Raw genomic sequence first — 22,683 nt, forward strand, 5'->3', positions numbered from 1 at the left:
TTATGTCAACAAGCATTTATTCTCATGATATGGGGTCTTTGGTTCAGCCAGGGTTCAGCTGATCTGGGCTGGGCTTGAAAGGGAAGCTCTGCTCTAGGCTTACAGGTCAGCTGGGCTTGGCTCCATGTTGTGCGCTGGGCTCAGATCTGCTCTCCGTATGTTCTGGAATGGAGGCTGAAGAGGCAGGGCCCATCCCGGGCATGTTCCTCTCAAGGCAGATCCCTGGAGTGCAAAGAAGCAAGCCCAAGCATGCAAGGCTTGATCATGTCTGCTAACATCCCACGGCCCAAGGCAAGTCACAGGACTGAGCCCAAATCTGAGGGGTAGGAAAGTATACCCTGCCACCACGAGGCCATGGCAAAGCTTTGGATGTGTAATTTTATTACAGGGGGTAAAGTCTTAAGACTGGCTGTTTGATCTACCACAGTTTCTCTATCTGCTTCCTAAAAATCCCTTTTAGCAAGATCTGAGCAGGCCCTCCTCCTCACATCCAAACTGCCCTCCTCCTCACATCTCCTGTCAAGCGAACAGCAGCGCAAATTGAATTCTAGTGGGGACTAGGCTGGAGTCACTGGCCAGGCTGCTTTCCAGAAGATGTTTTGGAAAGCTCCACAGTTTGGCCTGGAGTGAACTCAGATGCTTTACCGAGCTCAGGATTGCTGGACAGTCTTTCCAGAGCCTCATATCTTTTTAGAGGCCAGGGAATTTTGGAGAAGATGCACCGTGTTCAAGCCTATGTCCACGTCAAAGGCCCAGCTTCCACAGGGAGGGGACCTTCGGAGAGAGGCTTCCTCTCCAGTGGCTGCGTACACTTTGTATATGACTCTCGGCAGGACGCCAGGGCCCAGCTGTTTTTGTCTCTTCTGCATTTCCTCTCTCGCCTTTGTGATTGCTGCAGGAGGTGGGTTCACACCCTGCGTGGGGCCGGACCACACATCTCTGTCGATAAGGCCTTTGGATCCTGGAGATAAATTCTCAGCAAGAGTTCTAAAGTCAATAGACTTCAACCAGCTCTAGAGGGCCGAAGGCACTCAGGTGTGCTAGGTACACTGAGGCTGTCTCTGAGGGGCTCTGCCAACTCCATGCTGCCTTCAGCGCTCTTGAGTGTGTCTGTTTGCTACGTGTCTGCCCTGTGGACTCGGGGAGGCTTCCAGGATCAGGCTGGAAGAGCTCTGTTGGATCTTCCCTGGTTCTATAGACTTTATGGAGGACTTACTATGTGCCACAGAACCATGAGGGCCAGAAGTCGACCAGAGAGCCTGGACTCTGACTGACGGGCCTCAGTCGCAGAGCCAGAGTAAAGGTGTGGGACAGATGCAGGCCCAAGAAGTAGGAGATCTGGGTTCTGACCCTGCTGCTCATTACTTGAAGGAGTATTTATTCAGTACCAACTTGTGCTGGGAACACGGCTGTGAGCAAGACATATAGGTCCTTGTTGTCATGGAGGCTTTAGTCTTGGGGGGAGGGGTGGCAGGCCATAAAAAAATAAGCAAATAAAGAAAGGTGATATGTCACGTACTGATGGGGAAAATGAAACAGAGAAATGGTGGTGGCTGTAGTTGGGGGGGTCAGGGAAAGCTCCGCGAGGAGGGGACTCTTGCCACTAACTAGCTCTTAGAAGCCAGCCCCTCCCCTCTGTTTCAGGTTTCTAATATTATCAATGAGGGTGTAGATTAGAGAGGCTCTATGGTGGCCTGGCTCTGAAATGTGATCATCTACCCTCTCCTGCATGATTCTTTTACCCAGTCCCGGCAAGGGGAGAAAACAAACCAATTCTATGTATTTTCTCTCTGCTCTCTCTCTGGGGTGGCACGTCCTGTATTTACAGGACAGAGATAGTGAGAGTGGCAGACAGACACTTTTATTCACTCAGCTTCATCGTGGGTGCCATTCCTCTCTCCACTCCACACCCCTCCCCACCTACAGCTGGCTTGGGACCTTTACACAGGCTGGGTGGCAGTTCTCTGAGGGCCTTCTGGGGGCTGGCCCACCCTCCCCTGGGTCTGTATTCTGCAGCTGAAAAGACTCACTGAGGCAAGTCCCCAGCAGCTCTGTTTCCCTGGTGGGAGTTTCAGCCCAAATCCTGCAGAGCCCCAAGTGGCTGGGTGAGGGTGTGAGGCCCCAGGCGCCCATACTGCCCACTCTCAAGCTCTCTGCAGAGCTCCCAGGAGCCATCTCCTGCTCTTGGGGTGCAGCAATGTCCTTGGATCCTGCCAGGTGGGTGGCTCCCTGGAAATACAGCTGATTCAGGTGCTGCCTGAATGGGTCATTTGGGACGTGAGGGTGATGGTGGAAGGTCTGGTTTGGGAGATCAGGACTGGCCATCAAGTTGCTTTATATCCCTCTGCTTTGTCTTGGGCTCCAACACCCTGGCTTGCCGCAGCCATTCCTGGGCTCCGAAACCGGGCTGGTGGGTAGCTCAAAATAGTGGATTATCATTTCTCCCATATTCTATCAGCATGAGCTCCCCTGCCACTACATTCTGATGGTACTATTTCATAATGTCCCGGGTTTATAATCAACTGTGTGAAGCACCACTACAAGAGTGAGCAGAAGGGGCGCCTGGGTGGCCCAGTCAGTTAAGCGTCTGCCTTTGGCTCAGGTCATGATCCCAGGGTCCTGGGATCAAGCCCTGCATCGGGCTCCCTGCTCGGCCGAAGCCTGCTTCTCCCTCTCACACTCCCCTTGCTTGTGTTCCGTCTCTCGCTGTCTCTGTCAAAAACATAAATAAAATCTTAAAAAAAAAAAAAAAAAGAGTGAGCAGAAGTCCCTGTCCTGCTCCTGGCACCCAGGCATTGTCTCCAGCACCCACAGCAAGGACGGCACCCTAAGCCCTAGCCCCAGCCTCGCCGGCAGCCTCCAGGACACCATCCCTAAGGAAACACAGCTCCTTCTATCAGAGCCAAAATCACTGGTTGCTCCCAGCAGCCCACAGATCACGTCTGACGCCAGGGTGAGTGAGAACACCTTCCTTCATCTGTACTCTGTTCTTGCTGCCACAGTGCATGGCTGGATACCTACCGGAAACCTGGAAGGACACGGGATATTCTTGGTTAGGCTGTGCATGCGGCATGGATTTCTCCCTGGATTGAAGGGCACGGCGGGGCGGGGGGAGGCTGCAGGCCATTCCCCTCGTGTCTGTGGCAGCGCGCCTCCCAGTGCCCCGACTCCCAGGGGCTGCATTTATCCCCCCAGCTCTGCAGGACGATGCCTCCTTTGCCCTCTGCAAAAGCTTCATCTCCCTGAGCCAGGACCCATACTCATTGTCCAGCCCCATGGTTTTTCACAGACACCCCTGCTGAACTATCCAAGAGATTCTCTTTTTGCTTTTTGCTCCTGATAGTCATTCCATTCCAGGATGGCTCCCCCTGACTGCACGGCTGGACATGGAGAAGGGTTCTCTGGGCTAAGAACCAGGGCCCCTGAGTTCTAGCCAGGGCAGTCCCCAACCTGTGGTGTGACTGGGCAAATCATGGTCGTTCTCTGGGCCTCACTTTCCGAATATCCAGACTGATGAGTGGATGAGGTACCCGGAAGAAGACAGGTGGCTAGCATGGCTCCTTGCTCCTCAAGGCGTCGATCGGCAGCACTGGCAACCCCAGGGAGCTTGTGCAGAAGTGCAGAATCTTGGCCCCCAACCCAGACTTACCGGACCAGGATCTACCTTTTAACAAAACCCCTAGATTTCCCAGCACGTTAACGTGTGAAAGAAATGGTATGAGTGACAAGCAGTTAATTTGCTTCAAGTTTGGCCATCATAAGCCAAGCCAGAGGGTTCGGGAGCATAGTGTTCAAACCACTGCAGCAGGCGGAGAGATGGACGGCTGCAGCCATCCGAGTGTGGCCACGGGGACCTGGCCAAGGGGGGTGGTTGGGGAGCAGGGGCATGTTCTGCCTGACATCGCTGAGGATGACCCAGTAATTCTCTGTGCCACGCTGAATGTGGCAAGTGACGGGGAGGAAGAGATTGAAGACAATTCAAGGCTGTGGTCCTTCCGATCTAATTCTGAGTGCCAGACCCCAGGCTGTTTAATTAAATGGTCCTTAGCTTTCAGACATTCCTAGCTGTTCTGACTGAATCTTAGGGCGGGAAGGAAGACCACCAGGCACCCCAGCGCATCTGAAGGGGATGCGTTCCAGGCACTCTGGACCCATGGTTCCCAGCTCTGTTGCACACTGGGAACCCCTACGGGGGGCCTGTAGAAATCCCAATGCCCAGGGCCCTCCCAGGACAGATTAAATCGGAATCTCAGAGAAGGGTGGTGGGAGGGAGCAGGTTATACCAACGAGGAGCCAGGGCTGAAGCCCACTGCTTTCCACGGTCTATACCAAGGACTGGAGGGCAGGTACCGGGGGCCAGCAGGCACTCGGGTCTTGCATTTCCTCTGCAGCCTGGGCTGGGGTTCGTCAGCGCTGCCAGTGGTAACGAGCACAGGGTCTGAGTCGGCTCCACCCCAGACGTGCCTGCCATGGTGACTGGGGCAGGGCTGGGGCTGAGGAGGACGGCCACAGAGCAGGGCTCAGAGGGCCCCACAGCACAGACCTCAAACCCAGATAAAAGGTGCCAGTTCTTGACCTGATGAGCCCCAGGGAAGTGGTGGAGCTGTCAGTCTTACTGGGATTTTATGACTGTAGTTTCCCAGACTGGAGGGTGTGGCTACAGAGAAACCGCGGGCAGGAAATCACCCCTTACTGCGTTGGGCCAGTTTTATCACCGGGGCCAGTTTCCCCACTAATGGCTCCCTGGCGCGTGGCTGTTTGGACGGGACTTTGATGGACGTTATCTCAGGATGAGCCGGCCACCTAGAGGGAGACGGCATGTGAACTTGACAGATGTGTGGGGGACCGGGGGAGGTGAGCTGCCCAAGGTCACATAGGGCAGAGGTCAAGGAGCCCTGCGTTTGGGCCTCCTCCCTCCCAGTTCTAGGTTCTTTCCATTTCACTGGGACAGATCCTGCACCAAGGAGAGCTGGAGGGTTTCTCGGGGTGGGGATGGAGGAATTGGGGGTGGCAGGGGCTCTGAGGCACTTCGCAGAGCCTCTTCTTGGCACCAGCTGGAGAAGAGGGCACGGTGGTCAAGCTCAAGGTTCCCGTCCAGATGCAAAAAGTTCCAAACTCAGGAATTAAGGAAGATTTTTTTTTTTAAAGCACTGTAGAAAGGGGTGAACCTCATTTTCTCAGATTTTAAAGCCGTCTTCGGCAGTTAGAAACAGCAGATTTGACACCATGGATGACAAACGCCCCGTACAGGGGATATATACCTGTCCACACGTGCCCCTGGCAGGGATTTAAACGTTCCACAGCTTTTCCATGAATCCTAAATCAACTAGATTCGTCCTGGCCCTCGAAGTGGAAGAGCCTGCAGGCGAGGCGTATGTTACATCTCCCTCTCTGGGCTCCTGCCCCCGGGCTGATAGTCACAAACTCCCCGTAATGAGCGCTCCTGAGGAAGCGCAGACAGACAGCACCCCTCAAGTAAGAGCAGAGGGAGCCCAGCGCAGGGGAGAGGGAAGTGTTTGCTTTGGCTGGGGAAGGTGCCTGGGGCCCGGCCTGCATGTTTGCCTGACGCGGAGGCCTGATAAGGGGGCTGCGTGGAAAGTGCTGTGTGGTGGGACCTGGCCATCTGCCGCCCGTTGGGGAGGCCGCACCTGCTGGCCCTTTGGCCCTGACCTGGCGGAACGGGGACCCCCTGTCACCCTTCTTCAGCTTCCTTTGCAGCCTCATGGTCACTAAGAACCCAAGATTATTTTTTTTCCCCTTAAGAATAAAAATTGAACCCTTGAACTTTTGTTTTGATGAATTGCTTCCAGGCTTCTATTTGGAGAACAAAGCTCCCCAGCTGCAGGGAGGGTGGGGGCCAGGAGACAAACACCTGACTGACCACGGAGTGGCTTTTCAAGACAGTGTGGCCACATGGAGAGAGTGCAGAAAAGCTGGGTTATCCTGGCTCTGCCATTCAATCGTTGCGTGCCTCAGTTTCCCCACCTGTCAAACAGGGGATCAGACTCTTGGCTCTGTACACTAAGAGGGTTCCGCCTTTCAGCACAGCTTTCTGTACTGTCTGGGCACTGTGTTAGCGGGAGGACGTCATCCTGACATAGACCTTGGGTTTATGACTCTTCTCTGAGAGGGCTGGAAATAGTGTCTTTAGTATGTGGGCAAAAGCTCAGTAAACATAACAGTTCTTTCCTCTTTCAACAAGGAAACGGAGGTGAGAAGGCGAGCTATGGCGTCACAGCTGGCTGGTGGCAGAGCCAGCCTATCTCAGGTCTCAGAGACAGAACAGTGGGCAGGCCGGCATCTTGGCATCCTTGCCTGGGACGCTCCATCCATGTGCAGACCCCCTAGTGTCTAAACTGCAGAGAGCTGGCTGTGAAACCGAATGCGGGCCTCCTGGGGCAGGTGTCAGTCCTGACAGGATCCAAGTCTGCCATTTCACTCAAGGTGTTGACACGGGAAAGCAACGCTTGCCCCGGCTGGTAGCCTTTGGCTTACTACTGGGACGAGGTTAAAAGTAGGGCTGGGGTAAGGGGTCCTGGGTATCTTCCCCGGGGGTCTCTGGGGAAGAGGGGAGGCAGGAGAAGAGAAGGCCTTTCCACAGCTGCCAAGAGAAAGATGGGGGACGAGGGTGACAAAGGCCAGGAAGGGCCTTTTCTTTCTCTTCCTGTTGTCTGACACATCACAGGTATTTCTTCTTTAACTATTAACGGTGTCCTCAGGCCTGAGCCTTCAAATAGTGATTATGTCTACAACTTATTGGTAAGAACCAGGCTCCAACAGGAGAGTGATATTTCTAGCCAGGGATTCAAGTCCTCGAACAATCACTCAGCCCCTTCTCGTATGGAGAAGGCTAAACAGAGGTGAATGGTTTTGGGGACAGAGAACACAAGGAGCTGAAGGTCTGGAAGAAGGAGGCAAGCTTTGCCAAGCAGGGTGGGACCACCTAGGCCCGCCACCCCCTTGGGCCTATCTTGGTGTTCGTGATGCTGCCTCCTGGAGCTTTTTCCTGGAGGAAGCGGAGGCCAGGCACGTGTGAGGCGACCACAAGGTCAGTCCTTTGGTTTCAGGAATATGCAGGAAGCTTCCTACTTCCTTCTCAGCTCACTTCCTGCTCTGGCCCTCCCCCTCCATCCCCCAAAGGTGGGTGAGCAGCGCCCTGGAGAAAGATGCACTTACATTTCTTCTGCAGGATGCTCTGTCTGGCCTTGATGAATGCCAGGATGTCGGAGTCCGTCTGGCTGTCCCCGGTGAGTGGGACGGACGACGCTGGCCTCTCGGGGGTGCTGAGGACAACCGCAAGGTACACATCACTGCACCTTATATTTGGACTCCATGCTTACCTTTCCAAAGTGCTTTCCGTGTTCAGAGACCGGATCTCACCCAGGAGGCTATGGGACAGCGGTTGGACTCCTCACCCCTCGACTGTGTCTGGGCCGAAGCCATAGCAATCCTTTCAAATGCAAACACGTCATGTCCTCCCCTGCCTTAATCTCTTTAGTGGCTTCTTGGGTCACTCTTGGAATGAAACTCAAACTCTCTTCTTGTGTGAACTGACCCCCAGTATACTGGGGCCACCCTGCCCTTCCTTCTGTTATTCTGTTACTCAATAACATGAGTCCCTTCTGGCCTCAGGACCTTTGCTTTAGCTGTCTCCTTTCCCTGGACTGCTCGCCTCCAAGACCTTTGCATGGTTGAATATGTTTTGTCTCAGCACCTTCCCCATCCCTCCCAACCCCCGCCCCCACCAAGTCTATTCCACCCGGGGCCTGACTGACTCCTTCAGCACCCAATTTAGATGGCACATCCTTTAGGATGTCTTCCCTGTGCGTCCCCGTACCCTACCATGGGACAGATGACTATTCTCTCCTCTCTTCATAAAAACATGATATTTAGCTGAGAAGCTTACTGTGGCTGAAAAAAAAAATGCTACATTTCCCAGCCTCCTTTGCAGCTATGTGCGGTCAGGTGACCAGGTTCCAGCCAACGAGATTTGTAAGAAGTGTGGGATTTCCAAGAAATCCCCTTAAAAAAGGAAGAATGTACGTGCCTTTCTCCCTTTTTGTTTTCCATCCAATAAATTGCCCCTAAAGAAAATTCAAAGCAGTGCCCTCCTGGCTTGCCAAGAGTCACCCTCGTCCTGTCACTCCACACAGCAGGTGACAGTATCCACTGTCTTAGAAGGTAGTGAGGACTGGACATAATAAAGGGCTGTCCATGATCACGAGTGATTGTGTTGGCATCCAGCTGCAATCTGGGGCGCGCGGAGCTGTTCCTTCTGTCTGGGCTCCGGGAGGGGCATGGCTGGACCTCACCCTTGGACAGCTTGGGAGGCGAGTAGGTGAAGAAGGGTGTTCAAGGGTTCTAGTCAGAGCGCATAAAGAGCACTGCTGGCGAGAGGCCTTTCAGCTTCGTTTGGTCTGCAGTGAACGGTGCACAGGGCCTGAGGCTAGGCTTGTCCACTCTCTGTCCTGCCCTGCCTGGGGACGCTGTGGTGGGACTAGCGGGCTATGCTATTGCAACAGCCCATGGGCCAGCTCTACTTTCCTTTAATGGCCCTGGCTACATCTATTTACAAGGATACATGAAGCAAGTCTGCCCACACAGGGCCGCAAAGACCCTTGGGAGAAAACTCCCCAGCTTTGGGACTTAGCATCTGTGAGAGACTCCAGGGTATTCCTAGAGTCCCAGGGGGGAGGCCAGACCTGAACTCTGTCTGTGCAGCTACCAGACAAGGGGCTCCTCAGGATGTGGGAGAAGAGAACTGGCAATTTTGACCCATTCCACCCATGGCAGGGGCTGTCACAGCACGAGAGGGAGGAGAAGACAGACCTGCCTTCCAGGGACGCGCTGGTGCTGCTGTGCTCCCGGCTCTGTGGGATGGGGTAAGGCAAGGGCAAGATTTTCCTGGCGTTCACATCACTGCAAAAGAAAAATGACAAAAGGAAAAGGAATGGGAGGACATTTACAGAAAAGAAATGTAGGTTTCTATTTAGGAGCTGTACGGATTGAATGTGTGTGTCCTGCCAAATTCATATGTTGAAGCCCTACCCTGCCCCCAAATGTGATGTATTTGGAGGTGAAGCCTTTGGGAGGTAATTAGGTTCTGGTGACGTCATGAGGGTGGGGCCCCCACGAGAGGATTGGTGCCCTGACAAAAAGAGGAAGAGAGATCAGAGCTCACTACCATGTGAAGACACAGTGAGAACTCGCCATCTGCAAGCCGGGAAGAGGGTCCTTGCCAGCAGCTGATTTTCTTGGACCTTGATCTGGGAATTCCAGCCTCCAGAACCGTGAGAAATAAATAAATCCCTAAAGGTTACGCCACCTTGTCTATGGTATTTTGTTACGGCAGCCTGAGCTAACTCCGAGAGGAGCCAGGAATCCCGTGTCGTGGACGGTGTCACAGTCAGCTCAGGCCGCTCTAACGGAACACCCTAAACTGCGTGGCTCCCACAACAGGAATTTGCTTCTCACAGTTCTAGAGGCTGGGAGTCCGAGATCAGGGTGCAGGGTGGTCATGTTCTCACGCCCGTTCTCTTCCAGCAGACTGCCAAATTCTTCTTGCGTTCTCACAGGCTGGAAAGACAGTGAGCTAGCTCTCTGCCTCTTCTTAGGAAGGCACTAATCCCCTTCATGAGGGCTCCACCCTTGTGACTTAAAGACCTACCTCCAAATACCATCACATCTGGGATTAGGTTTAAACAAATGAATTTTTAGAGGACATATTAAGTCCGCAACATTCTACCCCGCCCCCTCCCCACCCCTGCCAAATTCATGTCCTCACATGCAGAACGCATTCCTTCCATCTTGCCAGCCCCCAAAGCCTTAACTTGTCCCAGTATCAACTCTGAAGTCCAAAGTCCCATCTAAATCAGATATGGGTGAGACCTGGGAAGTCGAATCACCCTGAGGTGGAATTTTTCCAGCTGCGAGCCTGGGAGACCAGACAAGTCATGTGCTTCCAAACTAAAATGGTGGACAGGCGTAGGTTAGACCTTCCCATTCCACAAGGGAGAAAGAAGAAAGAAGGAAGCGGTGATGGGTCCCAAGCAGGTCCCCAAACCTAGCAATGCAAACTCTGTGAGATCTTAAGGCTTGAAAATAATCCTCTCTGGTCCAATGTTCTGCCCTTTGGACTCACTGGGATGATGGTCCCATTGCCTGGACCCACTGAGTAAAGGTCCTGCTGGGCTCTGCAGGGCGGGGGTCATGCCCTCATGGTTCTGCACAGAGGCCCTGCCCCACAGGTCTGGGTAGAGGCTGTCTGGTCTGTTGAAAGCAAGGCAATGCCCCCCCCCCCCGCTTTTGAAATGGAGGAGGCAGCCGGGATGATCTCTCAATTGCCTTCAGGGTCATTCTTCCCTTAACTTGGAAGAACGACGCATGTTCGCAGCAGAATAGCTGGCATTTATAGACACCGTCTACTCACCAGGTCCTGGAAAGTGCTCTGTAAACATCATGCCATTTACTCCTGTCAATAACCTCATTATCCTCATTACACAGGTGAGAAAATGGAGGCTTAGGGAGGTTAAAGAAATTCTAAACAGTACCAGCTGGCTACGGGCAGAGTCTGAATCTGATCCATGACTCTGAGGGGTCAGACTCCGTGCTCTCAGCCACGACACCTGATCAACTGGACTCGGCTGGAGATGCATGGCTCACCCCTGGCCACACCGACTGACCAGTCCCTGCTCCTGAGTGACGAGTCAGACCCAACAGGCCAGGCAGGTGCATTTTTGCCCATTTAACTGGGCTGCCCGATGTATGTGCCTTGCCTTGGATTTCTGGTTGAAAACAGCAGAACTCAACAGTGCCCCTCAGGAGGTGAAGAGGCCAAAGCTGTCCCAGGATGCCAGTGACAGGCTGGGATTCTCTCCCTTGCTGTGGGAGGGTCCTGTCTAGGTACCATATCAGAGCTGGAAGAGACCTAAAAGGTCACCTGGTCGAACCCTCCTTTACAGATGGGGACTCAGGTTGAGAGATGGGCTAGGGTTAGACAGGGGAGCCGGCTTTGCCTAGCCTGCACCTTCAGTCTGAGGCACTCCACAGGCCGGACAACCTGCTGCCTCCACCATGAATACAGCCCCTTACCCCGCTCCAGCCTTCTACCCTCTCAGCCAGCTGCTGGGCCTCTTTCCCTGGGCCTGCCTCCACAGGTTCGAGACTGTGGGTCAAACAAACAGGAAGGGAAATCAGAGCCTAGGAATCCCTGCCACCCTCATGCCTATTTCCCTGCATCGCAGAGACTCACAGCGGGGAGAGGAGCATCTGTGCTGGTTAGGGATGGTGTTGAACCAGAGGCAGCCACAAGGTGGCAGGCTCTGCACGCTTTTCTTTGGGAAACGGTGGCCAATGACCAGGGCTCCTTCTGAATGGTTCCTGGTGCAGGCCTCCAGAAGGGAAGGAGAAAGGGCTTTCCATTCTGCAGGAGCTTTGATTGCACCATGTCAAAGTCAGTTTGGAAACTGTAGCAAGTCTGTAAGATCAGGTCACCAGCACTGTAATGGCTCACTAACTCAATAGATTCCTAGTGGATTCCCAGGGGATCCTTGTCCAAGATTTCAGGGAGCATCCACAGGTGCAAACTGTCGAGGGCTGGCAGTGGGTGGCAGAGGGGCAGAGATGGACATGGACAGGGCAGAAAGGTGTGAGCACACCTAGGAAGATGGGGGTGTCCAGCACCCTCTGCAGAGGCCCAGCTGCCCAGCATATTGCTGCAACCATGCAGGAGGATGGCACACTGTGAAGGCTTGGGGTTCCTCCAGTCTTGAAGCTGCTCCAGTGCCCCTGGATGCCACAGCTCAGTTTCTGTACCCTCAGGATCACACCACAAATTACTTTTGTCTTCTTTCCTGACCAACCGGCCTTGCACACTGCATTCATTTCTCATGTTGACAAGCCTTCTGGAGAAAGAACACACCAGCCACCAGAATTAGCTATCTTTTTCTTACTAAGGATTAATAGGTAGTATTAATAATAGGCCTCCTGGGTTGCCAATAGGAGAGTTGTGAATTTAGTGTGATCGGCCCGCAGGCCCTGGGCATCCCCGAGGAAGTGACGTGATCAGGTTTCTTCCAGAACTTGAGGAGCACAGGACTGGCCCCAGGCCTGCAGCGTCCATCTGGAGCAGCCACTCTGGCCCCGGGGGGAAGCAGCCAGTGGACTGTGGCTCTCCGGCCCCCGCAGCTCTTCGATGGCACTGCACATTTATCTGCATCAAGAGGGGCCTTGATGCATCTCAAAGATGAGGTGAGGACATCCGCAAGCGGGGAGCTGCCTTGCCCAAGAGCCTGCTGCTTGAAAAAACTATAAAGAACATTTGTTTCAGACATACTTTGTGAAAGTCTAAATTGAGGGGACTCCTTGCGGGTAACCCACGGTGATGCAATGCACACCTCTGAAATCCACTGCTCGGAGCTTCAGGGTTAAGGGTCTCTTGGCAGGCACTTGCAGGGGTCATCTTCAATTAGAATATCTAAGGAATGTGCAGGAATGCCAAGACGCTACTTCTCACGCAGGTGGGTGCGGGGAGGGAAGCATGATTCTTAGAGTGGTTCCCCAAGAAGATTCTAGAAGGCCCTGCCCAGTGGCTGGTTCTTAGCCTTTTCCATGGTGGGCACTCTGACAGAAGCTGGCTGGCAGAGGCTGGTGGCAGAGGGGACAAATGGACAAGCAATACGGAGAGGCAGCTTTGGCTGATGGGAGAGGGGCAAGAAGCCTAGGGAGGAAGACAAGTAAAGAAAAAAGAGGGAGAAAGGAAATGGAGGGTGGGGATAAAGATGAGCAGAGCAAGAGAGTGGGAGAAAGGGATGGGGAAGAATGGAGTGCAGGAGTGAAGCGATGAGAGGAGAGGAGGCAGGGACAGAGGACCAGCATGGGGGTGGGGCTTTGGGAGTGGGGGGAGGAAGTAGGGAGAAGGGAAACACTGGCACGGCCTGGAGCCTGAAGTTCAGGATTGAGGTGTAGCTCTTCGCATTATCAACTACAGCGATAAAAACATCCCTCTTCCTTTCTGGGCCTCAGTTAGTTAAATGAGGGGATGGAAGTCAGGGCTTCTCAGTAGAAATGGCGGTGGCCAATGGCAGGGAGTTCTGGTTTTCCAGTCAGAGGTTGGCTTTGTGGGCAAGTGTAGATTTGCTTTTTGAGAATCCTGGCCCCTTCGGAAAATCAGACTGTGGACACACTGAAAGAGGGGAGGCCCCAAGCAGGAGGACCTGGAGTTTGGCAGAATACAAAGAAAGCACGGCTATATGAAATAGCACAGAACCTGGGCTGGAAAATGCCACGTCCTGCTAAGCAACAGAGTACACATGTGCCTCTCCAGGGCAGTCACTGACATGAGGAGTGAGTAGAGCAGCTGGGCGCTGACAGGCCTGGGTTCCAATCCTGCCTTACCACTGATTAGCTGGGAGGCCCTGAGCAAGTTAATTGAGCTCTCAGAGCCTGAGTGTTTTCATCTGTAAAATGGGGACAATGGTTGTATGCTGCACATTTGCTCAGCACTTGGCCTACAAGGCCCAGGAGAAGAAAAGAGAAGAAAGAGAGAGAAGTAGAAAGAAGTAAGAGAAGAAAGCTAAAGCTGTCTCCTCAGGGAATTTAAGGACACCAACAACTCATCCTCCACTGCTGGATGTTGGCAGAGAATGTCTGAGAAGCCGCAATGACGTGGGACAGCGTGTCCTTCCCACTTCGTCCCTGCTAGAGTCCTGTGAGCAATTTTCTGCCAGCTCTATAAAGCGGTGGCAGGTGATTTCTTTGTCAGCGGTGGAGCCCCTACACCTTTCCCTTTCCAGTCTCTGGCAGGGATCTTTTTCTCTCACCTATTGGCAACTTTCTGACTACAATTTTGGGTATCCAAACTGCTGCATGGAGGGAATTTAGGGCTGCCAAACACTCACAGTTGAGGTGTCTGAGCAAATACTATTCAGGACACTTGGTTATCTCTGCCAAGCATTAGAAGTCCGACCAGAGCACTGGCTGCCCCCGGAGATGAACAGCACTCCTAGGCCTATCTGGGCCATCTCTCCAAAGACTCTCCTGCCAGCAGTCATCGAAGGGCTGGGGTAGTTGTCTGGAAGCAAGATTATTTCTACCTTATAGCCCTGGAGTGTGCATACTGGCCTTTACACACACATACACACACACACACACACACACACACACACACATACACACTGCATTGTTTTTGTTTTTTTCAAGTTTATTTATTTTTTAATAATAATATTTTTTTTATTATATTATGTAGGTCACCATACAGTGCATCCCTAGTTTTTGATGTAAAGTTCCATGATTCATTAGTTGTGTATAACACCCAGTGCACCATGCAATACGTGCCCTCCTTAATACCCATCACCAGTCTATCCCATTCCCCCACCCGCCTCCCCTCTGAAGCCCTCAGTTTGTTTCCCAGAGTCCATAGTCTCTCATGGTTCATTCCCCCTTCTGATTTCCCCCCCTTTCTTCTCCTACTGATCTTCCTACTTCTTATGTTCCATAAATGAGTGAAACTATATGATAATTGTCTTTCTCTGGCTGACTTATTTCACTTAGCATTATCTCCTCCACTCCCGTCCATGTTGCAGCAAATGTTGAGAAATTATTCTTTTTGATGGCTGAGTAATAGTCCATTGTATATATGGACCACAACTTCTTTTTTTTTTTTTTTTGACACTGTGCTGGAAATAATTTTTATTTTTTATTTTTTATTTTTTATTTTTTTTAATGATTTTTTATTATATTATGTTAGTCACCATACAGTACATCCCCGGTTTCCGATGTAAGGCTCGATGATTCATTAGTTGTGTATAACACCCAGTGCACCATGCAATACGTGCCCTCCTTACTACCCATCACCGGTCTATCCCATTCCCCCACCCTCCTCCCCTCTGAAGTCCTCAGTTTGTTTCTCATAGTCCATAGTCTCTCATGTTTCATTCCCCCTTCTGATTACCCCCCCTTTCTTTATCCCTTTCTTCCCCTACCGATCATCCTAGTTCTTATGTTCCATAGATGAGAGAAATCATATGATAGTTGTCTTTCTCTGCTTGACTTATTTCACTTAGCATTATCTCCTCCAGTGCTTGGACCACAACTTCTTAATCCAGACATCTGTTGAAGGGCATCTCGGCTCCTTCCATGATTTAGCTATTGTGGACAATGCTGCTATGAACATTGGGGTGCATATGGCCCTTCTCTTCACTATGTCTGTATCTCTGGGGTAAATACCTAGTAGTGCAATTGCTGGATCATAGGGTAGCTCAATTTTTAACTTTTTAAGGGACCTCCACACTGTTTTCCAGAGTGGCTGTACCGACTTGCATTCCCACCAACAATGTAGGAGGGATCCCCTTTCTCCACATCCTCTCCAACATTTGTTGTTTCTTGCCTTCTCAATTTTTGCCATTCTAACTGGCACAAGGTGGTATCTCAGTGTGGTTTTGATTTGAATTTCCCTGATGGCTAATGATTTTGAACATTTTTTCATGTGTCTGTTAGCCATTTGTATGTCTTCATTGGAAAAGTGTCTGTTCATATCTTCTGCCCATTTTATGAAGATGGAAAAATATTCCATGCTCATGGATAGGAAGAATTAACATAGTTAAAATGTCCATGCTACCCAGAGCAATCTACACTTTCAATGCCATCCCGATCAAAATACCAATGACATTTTTCAAAGAACTGGAACAAACAGCCCTTAAATTTGTGTGGAACCAGAAAAGGCCTCGAATCACCAAGGAATTGTTGAAAAGGAAAAACAAAGCTGGGGGCATCACAATGCTGGATTTCAAGCTGTACTACAAAGCTGTGATCACAAAGACAGCATGGTACTGGCACAAAAACAGACACATAGACCAATGGAACAGAATAGAGAACCCAGAAATGGACCCTCGGCTCTTTGGGCAACTAATCTTTGATAAAGCAGGAAAAAACATCCGGTGGAAAAAAGACAGTCTCTTCAATAAATGGTGCTGGGAAAATTGGACAGCTACATGCAGAAGAATGAAACTTGACCACTCTCTCGCACCATACACGAAGATAAACTCCAAATGGATGAAAGACCCCGATGTGAGACAGGAATCCATCCAAATCCTAGAGGAGAACATAGGCAGCAACCTCTATGACATCGGCCACAGAAGCCTTTTTCATGACACATCTCCAAAGGCAAGAGAAACAAAAGATAAAATGAACTTGTGGGACTTCATCAAGATAAAAAGCTTCTGCACAGCCAAGGACACAGTCAAAAAAACTAAGAGGCAGCCCATGGAATGGGAGAATATATTTGCAAATGACACTACAGATAAAAGACTGGTATCCAAGATCTACAAAGAACTTCTCAAACTCAATACACAAGAAACAAATAAACTGCATTGTCTTTGAAACAAAAGAAAAGAGAGATGGAGCTTCCTATTTGCTGGGCAGGATATTTCTACCCATAAGGAACGATGCAAGAGATCTAGAAAAGAGGCTGGGGAAATAATCAGGGGTTCTGAGCCTCATCATTGGCAGGAGACCTTATTAATGTGTGAGACACATGAGAGGCTCAGGACCGAGCCAGGGCAATGACTAGGGAAAGCCCTGTCCTTTAGTCTGGGCCACTGTTTTTCAAACATGTTCTGTGCAGTCCAGGAGTTTCAGGGGAAGGAGGCCCCTATACAGAGGTTGCAAACTGAAGTGTCCCAGAGGTTGGCAGGTACCTGAGGGAATGTGCAGAAAGGACCAATGTAGGACACTAATGCTAAGTTACCTGTATTGCTGTAGAGCAAGTTTACTTACGCTGCCTTTTTAAAGAATTTAAATTGATGGACTAATTTTTTTGAGAAGTTTTAGATAAAGAGAGAATTGTGGAGATGGTACAGAGAGTTCCCATATAACTCCCCTCTCCTGCCTTGTGGTTTCCCCTGTTATTAACATCTTGCATTAGCGTTGTACATTTGTTACAACGGATGGGCCAATATAGATACATTTTTATTAACTGAAGTCCATAGTTCATCTGGGGGTTCACTCTTTCTGTTGTATAGTTCTGTGGATTTTAACAAATGCGTAATATCATATGCCCACCATTATGTATCATACGGAATAGTTTCACTGCCTTAAAAATCCCCAGCGTTGCCCCATTCATCCTTTCCACCCCTCCCCTCACCTGGCAATCACTAGTCTTTGTACCGCCTCCCATGGTTTTGCCCTTTCCACAACATCCTGCTGGAGTCACACAATGTGCAGCCTTTTCAGTTTGGCTTCTTACACGTAGTAATATGAATTTAAGCTTTCTCCATGTCTTTCCGTGGCTTAATAGCTCATTTCTTTTTAGCGCGGCAGAATAGTCCATTGTCTGGATGTACCACAGTTCCTTTATCCATTCATCATTTGAAGGGCATCTTGGCTGCTTCTAGTTTAGGGCAATTATGAATTAAGCTGCTGTAAACACCCATGCATAGGTTTTTGTATGGATGTTAAGTTTTCAGCTCATTTGGGTAAATACTAAGGAGCATGACTGCTGAATTGTATGGTAAGTATATGCTTAGTTTAGTAAGAAACCACAAAACTGTTCTCCCAAGGGCCCACACCATTTTGCATTCCCACCAGCAAAGACAGAGAGTTCCCGTAGCTCCATGTCCTCACCAGCATTAGCGGATGTCCGCGTTTTTGGATTTTAGTCATTCCAATAGGTGCGTAGTGGTATTTCATTGTCGCTTTAATTTGCAATTCCCTAGTGACATATGATTTTGAGCATTTTGTCATACACATACATCTGTAAATCTTCTTGGGTGAGGTGGCTGTTCAGATCCTTTGCCCATTTTTAAAATGGGTTGTTTTCCTCATTTGTCGAATTTTAAGTTTTTGTGTACTTTGGATACAAATCCTTTATCATATATGTGTTTTGAAAATATTTTCTCCCAGTCTGTGGCTCATCTTTTCCTTTTCTTATCAGTGTCTTTTGCAGAGCAGTGTTTTAAGTTTAATAAAGTCCAACTTATCATTTTTTCCATTTCTGGATCTACACTGCATTTTAAAACACCAGGCTAACCAAACAGAACAGTTCGCCAGCTGTTGACCCTTAGGGGCTCAGATAGGAGATGTTTCCTAAAACTGGAACATAAGCGGAAGTGCTGGTACCGAGGGCCAACTTGGGGGATGTGCACAAGTCCAGGGAGAATGTCAGTCAGGTGGTGGAGGGCTCCCTGGCTGGCCTTCTGTTTTGTTTTGTTTTTAAAAGACTAGTTTTAGATGATAGCATAATGTATAGACTTGTGGAATTCCAACGCTGTATACCTGAACTAATGTAACAGTGTGTGTCAACCATACTTAAATCCAACAACAAAAGAATAGTTTTGGGTTTACAGAAAAGTTGCAAAGATACTACAAAGGGTTACCATGTCCCTCATACCCAGTTTCCCTTTACAATCCTACCTTGGTATGGTACATTTGTCCCAACTAATGAAACAACGCTGATACATGATTATTAATTAAAGTCCATGCTCTAGTTGAAGTTTCTTAGTTTTTCCCTAACGTGTTGTTCTGACCTAGGACCCCATCCAGGCTGGCACATGACATTTTGTGTCCCGTCTCCTTAGGCACCTCTTGTCTGTGACAGTTTCTTACATTTTTCTTGTTTTTGATGGCCGTGACAGTTTTGAGGAGGACTGGTCAGGTATTTTGTAGAATGAGCCCCAGTGCTTTCCTCATGATTGGACTGGGGTTATATGATTTTGAGAAGAAGACCAGAGAGGTTGGGTGACTGGGTGGCTCAGTCGGTTGAGCATCTGCCTTCGGCTCAAGTCATGATCCTGGGGTCTTGGGATCGAGCCCCGTGTTGGGCTCCCTGCTCAGCGGGGAAACTGCTTCTCCCTCTACCTCTGTCCCTCTCCCCATTTGTTCTCTCTCTCAAATAAATAAAATCTTAAAAGAAAAAAAAAGGTCATAGAGGTCATGTGCCTTTCTCATAACATCACGTTAAGGGTGCTGTCTGGCACAACCCAACACCACTACTACCTCTATTTATTTGTTTGTTTGTTTATTTTTAAGATTTTATTTATTTATTTGAGAGAGTGAATGAGAGAGAGAGAGAGAGAAAACGCACCAGTGGGGGGTGGGGGAGAGGCAGATTCTTCACGGAGGAGGGAGCTGGATGCGGGGCTTCATCCCTGGACCCTGAGATCATGACCTGAGCCGAAGGCAGACGCTTAACCACCTGAGCCACCCAGGCGCCCCACCACCTCTTTTTAAAAGCTTTATTTCACATCTTCCAACTTGAGAGCTCAGCTCCTATTCAAACCCGGTCAAAGGATAGTTTCCTGGTGCAGAGGCCAACACCCCACTCATGCTGTAGTGGATCTTTCTGGGGAATGGAGGGTGGCTTAGGCATGCGTCCTTGGCCTTACCACCTGAGTTGTGTGGTTGGAAAGATAATAATGTCGATGGCATGAGAAGGAACCTACCTTCAGAAGGTAGTATGGGGTGGGGGGCTATAGAGTCCCTTCTGGATCATGCCAGCATTCAAAGAAACTGGCTCTGGGCTGTCCTCGGGTGGAGGCCGTCCTCATGGGAGGCTGCCCACATCTGTCCTGAATCTGTGCTAGGGCACAGTCTTTTACCAGAGCTCCTCCCTATCCTGGCAGGCCTGCTACCCTCTGACCTACCACCAACATCCCCCTATCTCCCCCATGCCACTCTCCCTTCCACCAACTGCCAACCCCCTCTTCCTACCCAGGGGCAGGACCGGGGCTTTGTACAGTTAAACCACTTGTCTCTTGTTGCCATGGCAGTAGGTCCGCTGGCTGTCAGAGCTGGGGGAGAAGGACGGCGGAGGTATGCTCAACAACCCTTGCTCAAACACGCTCAAAAGCCACGGGCTTGAGTATCTATAGCCAACGTAACAGTACACGTGATCCAGGTGGAGGAGAGGTAGGGAAACTTTTCTGCACCCTTCCTCTGTTGGCAGAGCTCTCTCCTTACCTTTTGTTAGAGGCAAGCTGAGACCTTTCCTGCTGGGATTCAGGCGTCTGGGGAAAGGACTTCACATGATTGAATGAATTCACTGCTGGCGAGTTTACCTGTTGAACCAAGAAGAAATTTCACAGCATTACCTTGAAGTTACTGACGTGGGAAAATGTCCTTGATGTCTGTTTCAAGGCAAAAAAAGCTAGCTCTAAAAATTGTTACGTACAACATATGTGGCAGAAAAAAATTAATCCAGACATTGTGATGACTATAATCATGGGCATCAAAACATTCTCTCTGGGTGGCAGGACTGTGGATAACGTTGGACGTAGTCTTTGTCCTCTTCTGGGCTGCTTCTTCCAAGTCGAGCATGTGTTGCTTCTTTGTACTTAGGAGAAAGGGTTTAAACTGCGATGTCCTCTCTGCTTTTGCCTCCCCTTGTCCCCCAAAGAGTTGCTACCAGAGGCGGGAGAAATCCATTGAGCACTTCACGTAGAAGAACACCTCCGCCACGGAGCCCCTGCAACCTTGCGTGTCTCCACACACGGCTTGTGAGCAAGGCCTCCACTGCAGCTTATCTGAGTCTTGTCCTGTGATTCTCCTAGGACATGAGTAGTTGTGACAAGGCTGTTCTCCACTTGCCTTCCTATCTCCCCGGGAGGCGGTCGTGGGACAGTTTCTCATCACCTCCCATGTTCTGATGAGGTTTAGGGCTTTCTGCCTCGCTCCACTCAGGGTACATTTGCAGGCTATAAAACTGCCTAGCGGCAGCATAGAATCCACTCACCAGCAATAGGGTGCCCCGTCATCCCTGCTGCAGTTATCTGGTCTGTTTTGTTTCAGTGACCTCCTGTGGGGCAGAGGACGCACAGAGCTGACATCTTTGGCTACTCTAGTTTTTGCCGTCTCTATGAGCCATACACTGCCTGAACCCGTCCGCCTTGCCTTGACTCTTCCTGCGTCACCCAGGATGACCGTCACCATCTACTGTTCAGTGGCTAAACCCCCTTGGGCACCGGCAGTGGCTGAGGGCGTCTCCACGAAGGGTTCTTGAAGGGAGAACAGACAGAACGCAGGGCTGCTGGGAACATGGATGGGAACCAAGGACATTTTAAATTTTCCTAACTTCCACCTGAAATTTAGCATTTCTTTCAACAGTACAATGTGGATAACAAACCATTAGCAGTATATGTAGTACCAGTGGCTTTGTCATCAGTTAGAAATCACAGATATTTTCATATCATACTACACTGTTGCAGGAATCTTGAGATACTGTGTTCACCATTACTTTGAAATTATGTTAAATATTGGGTTCACCCCCTAGGTCTTATTAATTTTGCTTTAAAAATATTTTGATAACTTTAACTCCATCTTATTGGTTTTCTTTGTCATCTCGTGTATTAAATTTTATCCCACTATTCTTCTCTAGTGTCTGGTAACATGGCTACTTGGTAACATACTGGTTACTGCTTGGCTGTGTGTCATTGGCCAAATAACTTCTCGGGCTCTTAGCTTCCTTGTCCTTAAAATGAAGGGATCAGCTGTTAATCTCCAAGGATTCCGCCAGCCTCACCAATGATATGATAATACATATCTCGTGAGTTCCATTATACCACAGCTGAGGAGTTACGGGAGGACAATTGGAATTGGGGGTTTGTATTATGCTTCTTAACATGTCATTTTAGCTGTCATAGTATTACAGAGAACTTGCAGGAATCTGTCTAGCAAATATGCAAACATTTATCTACAAATACGTTTCCAGGGCAAAACTAGAAACAACCTAAACATTAAACAATAGAAGATTAAGCAGATTAATATAAATTCATAGGCTGGAACAGTGATGGCCATTAGAATGACATGGAACAGTATCATGGAAGAGTAGTCATGCGCTGCAGTGAGGTCCACAAGCAAAAGCCAGTTGTGATACTTGCAGACCAATATGACTCTATTTTTATAAAAACATATGGAAATATATGCATAGGAAAAAAGATAATCCAACATGATAATGTTGCTTATGCTTAAATGGTGGGATTAGGGTGATTTTTACTTCTTTGTGTTTTTTTCTATTTTCCAAAATTTCTATAACTTATATATAAATTGTAGAAATATATATTTACGTATATATATACATATGTATACACACACATATATATATATGACTGTAGTAAAAAACAGTCACTATTGTCAATATGATATCACAGGACAACAACACACAAAGCAACAGTGGCGAATCCACTGGTCTGGCCACACGTTCCATCCTCCACATTTCTATGTGTCAGCATGGAGCACGGAGACAGTGAGACCCTGGCCGCTGGCATTCCTCGTTACTAAGATGAGCACGTGCCTATGAGCCGAGGCTGAGAGCATGTAGGCCTGTGGGCTGAAGCTCCCGCTCTTCTGCTTCTGACAGCCTCTCCCCAGTCGCCCTAACATTCCCCAGGCCCCAGGAGGAGGGCGGGCTCTGGGGCAGCGAAGGGGACAGCTGCTAATACCTGCAGGCTGGTGGCTTCCTCTGTCCACCAGGCTTCAAACTCCTTCTGCAGCTTCACCTTGGCCTTGTCCATGAGCAGCTGCAAGTGCTCGATCTCCACCTTGAGGGCCTTCAGACGCATGAACATCTGTTTATACCTACAGTGAAACCAGGGAAGAGTCTTAAAAATCACTGGCGGGGGGGAAAGGCCAGAACGGAGTGTCACTGAGGGGCCTGTGCCTCAGAGGTCTGGCGGTGTCACGCTGCAGCCAGGG

General features: G+C 49.8%; 1 protein-coding gene across 4 annotated transcripts in view; it reads right to left on the reverse strand.

Annotated features, from left to right (window-relative positions):
* Positions 1 to 22,683, reverse strand: part of KIF6 (kinesin family member 6) — a 417,257-nt gene continuing 394,574 nt past the window's right edge. For 2 of the 4 annotated variants that reach the window (XM_087858216.1, XM_045786292.2), the window contains 5 exons: positions 22,431 to 22,566; positions 19,954 to 20,051; positions 8,830 to 8,919; positions 7,177 to 7,283; positions 1 to 222 (listed from right to left, as the gene is read on the reverse strand). In XM_087858216.1, the coding sequence (XP_087714342.1) occupies positions 107 to 222; positions 7,177 to 7,283; positions 8,830 to 8,919; positions 19,954 to 20,051; positions 22,431 to 22,566 (547 nt within the window). In that variant the 3' untranslated portion in view covers positions 1 to 106. Of the gene's footprint in view, positions 4,804 to 7,176; positions 7,284 to 8,829; positions 8,920 to 19,953; positions 20,052 to 20,725; positions 20,789 to 22,430; positions 22,567 to 22,683 lie in introns of those variants that run through there. The other 2 variants (XM_045786295.2, XM_045786297.2) reach the window with 2 other exon arrangements.

This window comes from Ursus americanus, chromosome 32 (assembly GCF_024610735.1).
Source record: "Ursus americanus isolate L20-20 chromosome 32, mUrsAme1.1.p, whole genome shotgun sequence".
In the NCBI taxonomy this organism is placed as follows: domain Eukaryota; kingdom Metazoa; phylum Chordata; class Mammalia; order Carnivora; family Ursidae; genus Ursus; species Ursus americanus.